Source organism: Mastigoproctus giganteus, chromosome 11, assembly GCF_048544385.1.
Source record: "Mastigoproctus giganteus isolate SK-2022 chromosome 11, ASM4854438v1, whole genome shotgun sequence".
Classification (NCBI taxonomy): domain Eukaryota; kingdom Metazoa; phylum Arthropoda; class Arachnida; order Uropygi; family Thelyphonidae; genus Mastigoproctus; species Mastigoproctus giganteus.
The window spans coordinates 130,890,945-130,906,266 of NC_143585.1; the positions used below are offsets into that span (position 1 = coordinate 130,890,945).

A 15,322-nucleotide genomic window follows, 5' to 3' on the forward strand; every position below is an offset into this window, starting at 1 on the left:
TGCATAAGACTAGTTGAGTAGTGAAAGCCACTCCTGTTGGAGGGTTTCCTTTCTGTATATCCAAATGGCTCACAATGAAGGACTTAACTCTTTTTTTTTCTCTCTTGCTATCCAATCACAACAAATATAGTTCATTACAAAAATTAATCAACAAACACATTTATTCCAATTGTGAAGTAACACAAAAGGAGGGCGATATCTCACCATTTTCCAAAACAGATGACTCAATCTTATATGGTAAAGGCAGAAGTATAGAATACTTAAAAATACTGTACGAGACTCCCATTTGTGAGAACTATAAGCAGTACCTAATGATACTACAGATTGCATAAGAAAAGCAAAAGCTGAATATGACAAATTGCAGAGAAAAAGATAAGAATAAAGATAAGGAGGTTTTTCTTATTTATTAATGCAAAACAGTAGACTGCAAATCTTAGAGGTTCTGTACAAGTCTGAAATTTCAGTATACTGTATACAGAAGAAACTGTCAATTTTTGCTGCATCCACATTTACAATTGAAATAACATTCGAACCAGTGAGGAAGGAGAAAAAAAGTCAGACTGCAGTAAGATTAATGACATGACTCCTGAGAAACACCTATCAAAAAAAAATACTGAGACTGGGAGGGCAAAAGTTCCTGGGGGGGAGGTGAATCCCATTATGTTAAAGAATGTGGCCAAGGAGTGTACCATACTATTAGGATTGCTAGTGAGATCATCAGCATATTCTATGGTGATTCCTTCAGAAGGTAGAAATGTGTCACCTATTCATATGGGAGGAGATGAGTAGTAAACACAAACTAATCAATTCAACTTCTATGGTGGGTAATGTAATGGAATCAGTGAGTAGATACAATGTAGAAATATTTTGATAAGAATAAAATCCTAAAGGGATCACAGGACCCATCCGCAAAGGAAAAATCTTGCCTGACAAATCTGATTAATTTACACTGACAATGTTGTCAAGGATTATGTAGTAGGTATATAGGTAAACAATACTGCAATTGGAAACAATTTCAATACTGTATACCTAAATTTTAGAAATGATTTGATCATCCCCCTCATGAGAAGTTCCTATACAAACTGTAGCATGCTTGTAAGAGTCTAAAACAAATCAGGAGCTGGCTGAGTAAAAGGAGACAGAGTGACGATAAAAGGGCATTCTTATGAGTGAATTAATGTAGTAATTTGAAACAATGAGAAACAGGCTCCTCTTGTTTCTCATTTTCCTCAATGAAATTTCTGAGAATACACAGGGAAAGGAGTAAAAGTTTTCCAATAACCTAAAGGTAGGAAGGATTACAAAAAGTGCTGGCCAGGATATGCAGCCTCACAATAACTTAGATCAGTTATACATATGGTCTGAAGGATGACAGCTGAAGTTTAATCTTGCTAAATGTAATGTTTATATTGGGGAAAAAGAAATCTTACACACTACAGAGCAAAAATTAAAGGTGGTCCAAGATGGGAAAGATTTATGGGTTATGACAGAAGTATGACATGAAGTTCTCCTTGCAATCGAAGCAGACATAGTGGAAAGCTCAGGGTGTACTACCAATGATCTCTAGGACCTTTGCTGGCAGGGAGGATGTTATAATTCTTCTTTAAAAAAAATAGTGGAATACTGTTTTATAACCACATTAGGAATATTGTATTCAGGTGTGGAAGCCTGACATAAGATGTATGTAGAAACTCTAGAGAGGGTACCAAAAATATTAGTTGGGATTGCTAAGGAGTTTTTGTTATGAGCAATTTCTTAGAAAATATGGACTGCGGATCAAGGAGAATATGCACCTCTGAATTTTTGCTTAATTTCTAATGAAATTAAGCAAAAATTTTAAGAAATTTAAAACAATTTTGAATTTAATGGAGTAACCATAGTTTTATTATTTTTTGAAAAAGAGAAGTATGAATTAAAAGAATATTTGTAAATGAGAAAGACAAATGAGACAGCATGCACCGGTAAGCATAAAAAGCATTCATGGAAAGGTAATAGGAAAAATAATATCAGAAACCTCCCACTGATATTTTATTTTTGTATAAGATATTGGGGGAGAGACTATGAAAAGGAAAATTGGAGATGCATTTTTTATTAGAAAATTTAACATTAAAACTCTGAACAGAAACACAATTGTTCAGATGCTTCACACCTGTGGAATGGATAATTCAATGAGAAAGGTGGATGAAGTATGGAAAGGGAATAAATTTTAACCAGTCTGAAACTAGTGACCAACCCTAAATATCATAGGATCCAGTTAAGAATCATATTCATGTTTGCTAGGCTTTTGCAAGTAATCAAAGCTCCAGTAAAGGTGCTGTAATATATTGGGGAAAAACAAATGATTCAATTGTGGTTTTGGATGTGTAGGTAATTTGTATCAGTTATGTTTGTTTGTTTGTTATTTGGTTTTTAGGAGCATTAGCAACTAAGGCCATATTGCTCCGGGGATATGCGGTGATCATTCCCTGACCTTTCTGCATCCTCTGTACAGTCAGTCCTCGAATAACATGTGTTTACACTACACGAATTTGATCATACACGATTTATAAATAGGGGAACAATATCTTATATAACACGAACCGAATTCGCTTATGCACGATTCGCCTTTGTGTTTACAAGAAATGGCAGTCGAACGCAACACGACAGGAATGAGGAGAAGATTCTGAAAATGTATTTATGTTTTTTATATCAGTGAAGAGGAAACACATTTCACCATAATAACGTAAAAACCAACACAATTCCAGCTATCAGTATAATCACAAATGCAATTAGATCGAGTTTACTACCAGTTTATAACAAATTCCACTAGCAGAAACGCAACTGGAAATTGTTTTTATTGTTTTATGGAGTAATCCCCAGAAATGTGCTTTAGTAAAATGTGAGGTGTTAATAGTGTATCTCTGCCTTTACAGTATTGTTTATTCAGTTGCTACATGCGCGCAACTTTGTTTGTGTATCATGCGTGCCTCCTCATTTTGTAATTGTGCTTTATTCCCAAAAAATGAGTAAAATACTTAAAAGGTGTGAAAAGGAAGGGTCCTAGTGAAGACACTGCAGATTCAGACAGAAAAAGAAAGGCAATATCGATAAACAGAGGCGGACTGGATCAAAAATTCTTACCTGGGAAAATTTATAGTGGCCTCATACTATGGTTTATGGCCAAAATCACACCGGACTCCGGCCTACCGGGGTTTTCCTGGTAAGGTTTATGGCCAGTCCGCCTCTGTCGATAGAAAAAAAAAACATGAAATTGCGAAATGCTTTGAGCGAAATGAAAGACCATGTGATATTGCACGTGCTACAGACCTAAATGAGGCAACGCCGAGAATGAGAAAGAATGCAGAGAAAATAAAAAAACTTTCATAGCAGGAACAACTCAAAGTGCAATTAAAATCCATTAGATTAAGACACAAAGATTTGGAAGAGATGGAACGGCAGTCATCTGTTTGGAAAGAAAATCAAACAAAAAACAAGTTTGCTTACAATAGAAGCAAAAGCATTAGCAATATTTTATTACGTAATAGTCGTAATAAAATACTTACGTATTTTATTACGATTATTTATTGTGTTTGGTAATGTTTTGGTTACAAATGTGTGTTCAATCTTGAATGGCCGGCACCTAACCCTATTTTTCCCACAGGGCCTGTTGTTTATATTGCACGATTTTGCATTGCACGAGGGTTTCTAGGAACACAACTATTGTGCTATACGAGGACTGACTGTATTTGGTGGGCACAGGCTCGAACCCTGGTCTAATCAAGAAGTGCGTGCACGCACACTTCTCATGCCCACCTGGCTATGGAGGCACCTGTATCAGTTATAGATTTTGTCAAAATAAACAAGTTTTATATTATACTAGCAATAAGAAAGGAATACATATTTTAATATTATATAATTATGTATTCTAGAAATCTTTTTATTACTGATCGAAAGTTTAGTTTATTCACCCCCCCCCCCCCCCCACCCAGCAAATTCATCCTCAGTTCACATATTGACATATTTGGTTAGTGTATATTTAAAACACAAAATAAACTTAGATTCCAGAAGAAAAATATTTTTCCATAAAAACCATTTCCAGGAATTTAGTACTTTCGAATCTGATAATCCATCCTTCTCACGTCAGTCTCAAAATGTTGTACCATGTTTGCCTTATGTAAAGCGAAAGTCTGAAACCTGTAATTAATAAACTTACAATACATTAGATTGTGAGTCCTCACAAAACTGCAATTATATAGATAAGGATGTCATAATCCCATTATATAAGGCTATTGTAAGACCACACTTGTAATACTGTGTTCAAGTATGAAGACCACACCTGAAGAAAGACATTTTGCTTCTTGAAAGGGTTTGAAGACGGGTAACTCGCCTGGTTAGACTGGCAAAAGGGCATCCATATGAGGAAAGACTTCGAGCATGTGGGTTCCAGAGCTTGGAAACTAGGCACCTTAGAGGAGACTTGATTGAAGTGTTTAAGGTTTGTTTGTTTGTTATTTGGTTTTTAGGAGCATTAGCAACTAAGGCCATATTGCTCCGGGAATATGCAGTGGTCATTCCCTGCCCTTTCCACACCCTCCGTATTTGGTGGTGATGGGCTTGAACCCCGGTCTAATCAAGAAGCGTGTGCTACACACTGCTGCTCCTTCCCACCTGGCTACGGAGGCGCCTGTGTTTAAGGCTCTGAGAGGCATAAGTAAAATGAATGAGGACAAAATTTTCACAGTTATAAATAATTCTAAGAACTAGGGGCCATAATTTCAAGTTACGGGGGAGTTGTTTAGACTGGATTGCAGGAATTTTTATTTTAGCCAGTGAGTTATAAATTACTGGTAGAGGTTGACAATTTGGGGAAGTTAAGGTCAGCTGGATAATTAGCTACGGGAAGAGGGAAACACATAGGTTGTCTATTTCCTTTTCTCTTATTAATTATTATTATTTTTTTAATTTTCTTTTTCTTCTTATTATTTTTTTTATCTTATTTTATTTATTTATTTATTTTTATTTTAGTTTTGGCTGGTGCAGCATAAGCCACAGGCTTCCTTGCACCATGTGGCCATTGCTAATATTAGTAGTATTTATTTAGTGGATACTTCTGGATTTCATGTAATACAGCACATTCTAACAGCTTTTCTGTGTGTATATAATACGAAAGATTTATTTTAAAAAAATGAATATAACAGAAATGCTTAGCTTTGAGGAAAGATGCCTTTGAATTTATAATTTGTTCTATCAATCAGAATTAAATAATGAATAAATTAACACAAAAAATATAATACAAACCTCTTCTTCAGACTCTTCAAACTGCACATTTACACCATATGTTTCATCAATATTTTCATCTGATAAAAAAAAAATTATTTCAGGATAACTTAATATTTTCTCAATTTTTGCAAATTTCTATTACTTCCAATTTTTTAAAACATATTAGTAGCATAAAAATAGTACCAACAATCATAACATAACTGAAAACACAGAAATGCATTCTTATCAATAATGTAAATACATATATAATCTTGCAGTAAAACAAGAGGAGGGATGGAGAATGTTGAATTTCATACACCAATATATTTGCAATAAAGACAAGAAATAATTTAAAATTATACATCAATTACAGTTTCCAAAAAAACCTGTATTATTAGAAAAGATGTTTTTATCATTACAAAGTATAACTCAAAAAGTTTGTTTTCCACATGCATTGTAGATCAATGATTTGAAGGCAATACTACGGTAGGCCATAACACAAAATGGCTCCCATTCAAAGAAAATGCAACAAATTCACTAATTCAGTTTCTATGTAATTTTCATCAGATGTTTAGGAAGGATTCACCATGCATTCAAACTTTTTATGCACAGTGTTTTGCTGCATAATAAAGGTAGTGAATAGCCGATAAAGTGGAATTCAAATCCTAAAATCAACAGTACATAATGTTGTTCATAAAAGGCTTTCATTATTTGCCTAAATTTCAAGTGGTGCAGCAGTTATCAACAACATACAGGTCAAAACATGACGTATTTGCCACTACAATGCTGCAGTTCAATAAAGAAAGTTTTCTACAAAAAGTGTGCTTTACTGTGAAGCAATTTTTCGTGTTTGCATATAACTCACATATGGTTCGCAAAAAATGTATGGTAGTCTGAAGGACATCCTTCCTAAAATGAGGCCTCCAGACCTGGACAATGCATATTTTATTTTAAAAATATATTTAATATTTCGACAACATTAGACTATGTATATATTAAGTGCAACAGCATCATTAATACACAGCCATTTCTGAATAAACAGAATATTTATAAGGCGGCATCGTTTTAAGTTATATCTCATATTGTGAATACCTTCACAACAAGTTGCCATGATATTGCACTACTTCGAATAAGTAACGCTTCACCTAAGGAGAAGACTAATGTTACTTATTCTCAGATAGGTGCCACTACCCAGATGGCACCGTTTCAGGACTATTTTGTATTTGTGTGGGATAATAACGACTATCCAGTTGTCCCTATTAGACTTAGAAAAGCAAAAAGGTAGAGGGAAAGTAATACTAGGAGTGGAAGAAGAAAAGAAACGGTGTAGAAGAATGAAAGGGACAGTAACTCCTTCAACTCAAAAACTCAAACTCCTCGAATAGGCAATGCTTCCCCAGCGGAGAAGGCTGTTGTTACCTATTCTTGGAAACTCCGGACATCATCAGGCACCGTTTCAGGCACTGTGTATTAATGATGCTATTGCACTTAATATATACAGTCTAAATTTTGCTCGCAGCTTGAGGCTTTAGCCCTAAATGCATCTTAGTCTAAATACATCATACACCATCAGGCATCTCTCATATTGTGGAGTTATACTTCATAACTGTTTTGCCATCATTGCATCACTTGGATACCTACCCACCCACCGAAGAAGGGCCAAATAGCCCTGAAACAGTGCCATCTGGGTATCTGAGAATAAGTAACATTAGTCTTCTCCTTAGGTGAAGCGTTACTTATTTGAAGTAGTGCAATATCATGGCAACTCGTTGTGAAGGTATTCACAATATGAGATATAACTTAAAACGATGCCGCCTCATAAATATTCTGTTTATTCAGAAATGGCTGTGTATTAATGATGCTATTGCACTTAAAATATACATATCTAAATTTGCTCGCAGCTTGAGGCTTTAGCCCTAAATGCATCTTAGTCTTTGACAATATTATTATTAGCATTAGCATTAGCATTAGTAGAGGCATATGATGCAAGAAAGCAAGCTTATTCAGCATCATCCAAAAAAAAAAGAAAAAAAAAAAAAAAACAACCACTACTCCCATTTCACCCCTCAATTCGTTCGAAATACCTGTCCAGCTGAGCCTTAAATTTGTTTAGGCTATCAACTTCAACAACAAGCGATGGAAGTCTATTCCACAAACCAACTGCCCGCTGGCTAAAGGCGAATTTCCGCACATCTATCCGACATCCGTCCTTCCTCAATTTGAATTTATGCCCTCTCAGGTGATTATTCTGAGCAAGAGGAAGAATTCCATCGGCATTGAGCATGCTCAAGCCATTCAAAGCCTTGTACACCTCTATCAGATCACCTCGGCGATGCCTAGTCTCCAGGCTCTGTAATTTGCAAAACTTAAGCCTTTCTTCGTAAGAGCAACCCTTTGTTCCATTCACTAATCTTGTTGCCCTTCTCTGTACTCGTTCCAGCAGCTCTACATCCTTCTTGAAATGAGGCCTCCAGACCTGTATACAGTACTCAAGGTGTGGCCTGACCAATGCCTTGTACAAGGGAATAATCACATCCCTGTCCCTGCTAGAAAAATTCCTGTATATCATTGACAAGACACCATGAGCTACTCTTGCAGCTCGTCTGCACTGCTCAGAGAACTTCATATCTGCCTGCACAATTACCCCCAGGTCCTTTTCATTCTCTACCACTGTCAGCGTAGTACCACAGAGTTGATACGTTGATCTGGGGTTACTGTTTCCCATATGTAGTACTTTACATTTGTCAATGTTAAACTTCATTTGCCACCTCTCAGCCCATCTGCTCAACCTTTCCAGATCCTGTTGCAGCAGCATAGTATCAGTAGTGTCCTTAACAACCCTGCCAACCTTTGTATCGTCTGCAAACTTGGACATTAAGCCTGATACACCATCATCAATATCATTTATAAATACAGAAAACAACAATGGACCCAACACTGAACCCTGAGGAACTCCACTAATAACATTAGTCCACGTTGAGCAGTGTCCATTGATTACCACTCTCTGTCTTCTGCCACTCAACCATCCCTTTATCCATAGCAGCAATTTGCCTCGAATGCCACACTTCTCCAATTTGTGCAGCAGTCTTCCATGCGCAACAGTATCAAAAGCCTTTCTAAGATCCAAATATATAATATCAAAGTTATTCCCTGCATACAGTTCTTTTGTGACTACATCATAGTATCGAATCAAATTGGTCAGACAAGACCTGCCCTTAACAAACCCATGCTGTGTCTGAGCTATAACTGAATTCTTGTCCAGATGATCCTGCAGTGCTTCTTTAACCAGTGCCTCCATTAATTTTCCTGGAACCGAAGTTAAACTAACAGGTCTATAATTACTTGTGTCAGCCTTTGATCCTCCTTTGTGAATTGGGGTTACATTTGCACATCTCCAGTCCATGGGTACCTCCCCTGAGTCCAAAGAAGCTCTCATAATTATGGCTAGGGGTTTGATTACTTCCTTTGCTGCCTCCTTTAATATAACTGGATAGATCCCATCCATCCCGGGTGCCTTTTTTATGTTTATCCTCAACAATTTCTCCTCCACTTTCCTCTCAGTTATTAGAAAATCATCTAGCTCACTGCCAATGTTTACTTCACCTATGACATTCCCCTTCCTGAATAACTCCTCATGTGTGAATGTAGATGCAAAATACTCGTTTAGATTGTTAGCCACCTGAGCTGGATCCTCAACTGTTGAACCATCAACATCCAGTGGACCAATCTGATTCATCCCTTTCCTTCTTGAGTTTAAATAGGTAAAGAACTCTTTTCTGTTTTTCTTTGCATCCTTTGCCAAGGAGTTCTCATAATCTGCCTTTGCCTGCCTAATCTCCTTTGTGACTTGGTTACAGACCAACTTATATCTATCATAGGCTTCCACGTCACCCATTAATTTGTATGTATCCCATGCATTTTTCTTCTCTGCCATATGTCTCATTAGTTCATCTGACAACCATTTAGGCCTGAACCTTGAACAATATTTCTTGGTTGGTATGTAAAGCCTGGTAGCTTCCAAGATTAGTTCCTTGAATGCTTCCCATTTTGAATTTGCTGTTAGTAACATCATCAGTTGGTCCCACTGTATAGAATTTAAATACTGTCTCAGACCAGCATAGTCTCCTTTACGAAAGCAAAAACCCTTCCCTTTACCTCTGATGGTAGTTACCGCCTTGAGTAAATCCCACTTCAGCACACTGTGATCACTGCCACCCAGTGGTTCATTTATCTGCAGATTCCTAATGCATGAAGAATCACTACTGATAATCAGATCAAGAGTATTACTCCCTCTAGTTGCCTCCCGAACATGCTGGTGTAGAAAACAATCATCCAATAAATCCACAAAAGCCTTGCTAGTGTGTGAGTGACCAACCCACAAATTCCAGTCAATATCTGAGAAATTAAAATCCCCCATTATAAGACTCTCTGATTTACTGGCCCACTCTATTTCCCTGTACAGTATCTTATTATACTCATCAGAGTCATTAGGCCTATAGCACACTCCTACTCTCAATTTTGATTTACCTATGCTTATGTCACACCAAACTGACTCAACACTGCACTGTCCAGCGATGTCAACTGGCTTCACTTCCTTGGATTTTATGTGTTTTTTAACTAATAGCATAACCCCTCCTCCCTTCCTATCCTGTCTATCCTTTCTGTAGACGTTGTACTCCCCAAATTCCAGTTCTGCATTCCTTATATCTGTGTGACACCACGTCTCTGATATCCCAACAATATCTGCCTTTGATGTTTTGAGTAATACCTCAAATTCATCAAATTTATTTACTAAACTCCTAGCATTAGTGTACACGCAAGTATACATGCACCTGTTTCTATTCTTAGCTACCCTAACACAACCCATGTGTTTACTTGTACCGCAATGACTTCCAGTAGTCTCTGAAATATCCTGCATCTTGTTTTTCAGGCTTCTGCTCATTCCAATAGAAGCAGTGCAAGAATCTCTTTCACCTCTGCCCGTGGCTACTGTTAATCCATTAGTCTTTGTCTCCCCCCAAGCTAGCAGTTTTCCGACCCACCTAACACTGCCTCGATAGCATCAGCAAATATTCTTGCACCCTTTCTATTTAAGTGTATCCCATCCCTGTAGAAGCAATCTCTCCTGTTAACAAGTACAGTCCAGGCTGAAAAAATTCTACCCCTTGAGCCTTGCACAATCTTTCCAGGGCCGAATTGATCGACAAGGCTCTCATCATATACTCCCTCCTATCGTGTCTGGGCAGAATTGCAGACACTTTCAAATTCAACCCTACTTCACGGCTTTTTTTCAACAGTGACCTGTACTTGTTAAGTAATTCCGCTGGTCTCCTACTCTATTATATATATTTTATGTCTAGCTCTTTGCACTCCTAAATAAGACAACAATTAGGCTTCTATCACAGCTTCTAATACAGTAGTTCTGCTTGAAATTTCATATTAGAAGCAATAATTCACAAGAAATGGTTATATAAAAATAATAAATAAAAATACAAGTTCACTGTGGCTCCAAAATTTAAATACATATAAGTGTGGCTGTTTGTAAATATTTTTTGTAAATTATTTTTCCCCTATTACCTCTGTTATCTGCAAATATAAAATTCTATATTCTTAAACCTGACAACAACTATTAATTTTAACTTCCTAATTACTCAACATAATGGCCAGTTTTCACACCCAAATTTTAGGTATTTATACCATAGCTTCCAACAGACGATTCTAATTGAAATTTGAATGGTATGGGGATGCTTTTCATGGTTTGATATCACTATACAGATTAGAATAAATATCATTCAACTACTGTGTTTATGAGCATGATAAACACAGTAGTTAAGTGATATTTAAAGGGCAACTAGATTGGCACATTCTGCCAATTGTAAGAGTACAATATATGGGATAAAAGTTGTATAGGCTATTCTTTTTTGCTGATGCAGCAAAGCTTAGTTTCTTTATATCTTAAAATCATTGGATGCATGAAAATTCAGTATTACTGTGCAGATATTCCTGTTTATACATTACACACAAACACATATCAAGATAAGAAACCATTTCTTTTAATAACCAGACCACAACATACACTGAACAGCAACTATCTATAACAATAGTATCAAACCATACCATCCTACCATACTTGATGGTTAGGAACTGGTCATGGTTTTTATGTTTTTTCCCCTTTCCTATTTTAACCTAATTCTCTGTCGGTTCAACGTTGAGTACAAGTGTACTCACTTGTAATAATTATAAACTTATTTGGCCTAACCTTCACAAACAAAATTCAAAATCTTTATGTATATTAAATTTTATTATTATTGCCTGATTATAGTTCGTTACAGAAACAGAGGATCTGTATATTGTTATCCTTTCTCTTAATTTTGTTGGCCGACCCTTAAAGAAGTCACTAAAATTAATCAGTATACAACAATACATATTTATAGTATACACTGTCCTACCATTAATATCCGAACATCTGTCTTTAGAAAAAAAAAAAGCTTTTATTGTGTCATTTAATTTTTTGTGCTGAAAAATTTTGCTTTGATGACGGCCTACAATCTTCGCGGCATACTTTCAACCAGCTTTTTATAAATGTCAGGTAATATGTTCCTCCACTCGGCTTTTAATGCAGCCACCAGTTCGGCCTTGTTTTTTGGGCGATCTTGACATGCACGCACCAAAGAGTCAATACATCCCAAAGATGCTTGATAGGGTTCAGATCAGGACTCTGGGCTGGCCAATCCAACTTTTCCACACCCATGTCCTCAACCCACTCTGTTACGACCTGAGCAGCATGGCATGGAACGTTGTCTTGCTGATGCAGGTAGGGACCTTCCCCAAAGTATTGCCATAATGTTGGAAGTGCATAATTGTCCAGGCTGTCCTGGTATTGCACAGCATTCGTGGTTTTGTCGATAACAACCAATGGGCCCAAGCCAAACCATGAAAAGCATCCCCATACCATAACACTGACTCCACCAAACTTCATCGTTAGGAGGATACAATCAGGAAGGAACTGTTCCCCTGGCATTCGCCACACCCAGGAACAGCCATCAGACTGGTAGAGTGCAAACCTAGACTTGTCTGTCCATAGGACTGTTTTCCACTGCTCTAGTCCAGGATTCATGCTCCTTGCACCATGTTAATCGGTGCCTAGTATTTATTGAGGTGATCAATGGCTTGTGAACAGCTGCACGACCACTGTAACCCATATCATGGAGTGTCCTTCATATTGTACTAGTGCTGACATTAGTCCCAATACTCTCAGAGAGGGTTTGTGTGACTTGAGACAATGGTAAATTATGATTTGCACACACACACAGTTCTTCACAGAATTCTCTTGTCCTGTTCTGTTAGTTTTCGGAGTTTACCAGGCAGTTTTTTTTTTTTTGGAAGGTTCAGTACCATTCCTCTTCCATTTGCATATGACACCACTAACCCTTGACCTAGGGATCCCCAGAGTGACTGCAATGGCTCATACAGAACGCTTTCTTATGTGACATCCTACTATCATTCCACATTGGATGTCTGTTAATTCTGTTGAACATGTTATCTTGCATGCCCACTTTTGCAATTGTCTGTTTGAAGCCAATGTGCATATTTATAGCAGGTGTTGCATGCATAGGACCTGTTTCCTCATCCATGGAGAGGTGTCCGAATATTAATGGTAGGGCAGTGTATACATACACTACACACATTTAGTATATATATACGAGGGGGTGATCATTTAATTCATGGACCAGTGCAAGATTTTATGTTTACCGCGCGAACTTTCCATAACTGCTGCTAGAGGTGCTCTCTCTCTATTGCTACTGAGCACTGTGTGTGCATGCTAGTCGAGCCAGTGTTGCATGCAGAGAGTTTTTTTAGCCACATGTCACTGACAATCGTTTTGAAGCAAATATCATGTCGGACACACATATTGAACAGCAATATGTGATTTGTTATTGTGTCAGAAGGGCTTAAATGCATAAGAAACAGTTAAAGAGATGAATGAAGTGCATGGTAATGAGTGTCTTGGTAGGATGGCCATATTTAAATGGTACAAGTGATTCAGTGAAGACCAAGCGCCTGTTGCAGATGACCCAAAACCTGGTCAGCCTTCATTCTCAACAACTGAGCAAATCGCAAAAGCCCAGGAAATCTTGGATGAAGCAGAAGAATTACTCTTTGTGAATTAGCGGTTAAAATGTTCATTTCATATGGTAGTGCTCACAATATTGTGAAAAATCACTTGAAAATGTGAATCTGTGCCCACTGGATTCCACACAATTTAACTCTAGAACAAAAATAGCAAAACAGTAGGTGTGCAAATAAATGACTGAATGTTTTGAAACACAGGGTCAAAACTTCTTAAATTGAAAAGTGACTTGTGACGAAACTTGGATTTTTCACTATGATCCAGAGACAAAACAACAGTTGAGTGAGTGGAAGCATTCTGATTCACCAAGATTTAAGAAATTTCGAGCTTCTTGTTCAGCTGACAAACAAATAGTTCTTATGTTTTAAGACATAAAAGGCATTCGTGTTACATATTTTGTGCCATGTGAAATAACTACGAATAAGGAAGCATACTCAGAGGTTCTCAGAGTCAACCTTCGCAACGGCATTTGTGAGAAATATCAAGAACTTTATGGTGTGAAGTGGTTTGTTTCACCATCACAATAATGTGATGGACAAACAAATGGCTAATATTGTGCAGTCAGTGATCACTGCCAAGGTTCTGCTACACCCCCCTTATTCATTGGAATTAGCCCCAATGATTTCTTCCTGTTTCCATGTCTGAAGAAAGCTCTGAAAGGCAAGTATTTTGCATCTGACAACGATGTTTGTAGAGCCACTTCGCAGTCTTTCGAAAAATGGCTTTCAAGAAGCATTTAATGTGTGGGTACAAAAGGTGATAAGGTGTCTAAAGTTCAAGGGAGAGTATTTCGAGAAGAAACCCACAGAAGATTCAGATGATGACAATTAAGATAAGATCTTGCACCAGTCCATGAATTAAATGATCACTCCTCGCATAAGCATTTTATTGTTTTGTGTATTTTGTAAATTGAAATACAGAAGCACTTATTCAACTCGCACTTACCCTTTATATATTATAACTACACATACACATATGGATGAGGGGGGAAGAGAATATCAAAGATTAAATTGACACACAACAGATAGGCTTGGTTGTTGGTTGGTTGATTTCGTGTTTAATGGCACACTGGCAGCTGAGGCCATAATGTGCCAAGTCAAAATAAAGCCAATACAAAAAACTTTTTATAGCCTATAAACAGACTAGGCAACAAACAGGTTAGGCCTCACAGCACCAATAACAACTTAATACTTATTATATTTCTTATTATACATCAGAAAAAAAGAGAAAATGTGTTGTAAGCATTTTTTATGAAAAATCATATAATTGTATGCCTAGTTAAAAAAATAGAGAAATGACAGTGAAGACAGTCTGGTAGAATTTGTACAAAGATTTGACCTGGTTGTAATGAATATATTCTTAGAGCTGCCACAGCGCAGACTTTACACACAGAAATCTCCAGATGATGGAGAAAACAATATTGTGAGGAATCAAATTAATAATGTTTTGATCAACCATCGTTTCAAAAACGGCATGAAGCGTTTAAGAACATATCAAGGTGCTGACATAGGTTCTGACCATAACCCATTAATCGGTGAACCGAAAGTGAAATTGAAACGCATAAAAAAGGAGGGTAAACAACGGATTGATACAAAAATTAGGAGACCAAAGATATTAAAAAGAAGACTGAAGACATATTAGCGAATGAACTGAATTATAGCGTCCCAGAAGATATAAATGAAAGATGGAGATCAATTAAAGATGCTGTGCTTAAAGTGGATGATAATCATCTGAAAGGTTAACCTCTAAAAGCAAGAGTGAAGTGGATAATGAATGATATACTACAACTGATAAAAAAGAGAAGGCAGAACAAAAACAACCCAACAGAATACAAAAAAATTAGAACAAAATTAGGAAGAAAATAAAAGAATGAAAAGAAAACTGGATGAGGTCCAAATGTGAAGAAATTGGAATCCTTACATGACCAATTCAACAAGCATAAAATCTTGAAAG

The 15,322-nt window shown here is 37.0% G+C and overlaps 1 protein-coding gene across 1 annotated transcript in view; it reads right to left on the minus strand.

The window, feature by feature from the left end:
- The window catches only part of Brr2 (U5 small nuclear ribonucleoprotein l(3)72Ab), a 570,943-nt gene that overhangs the window by 493,754 nt on the left and 61,867 nt on the right, over window positions 1-15,322 (minus strand). The window contains exon 6 of the mRNA XM_090384330.1: window positions 5,278-5,336. Coding sequence (XP_090240456.1) covers window positions 5,278-5,336 — 59 coding nt within the window. The remainder of the gene's footprint in view (window positions 1-5,277; window positions 5,337-15,322) is intronic.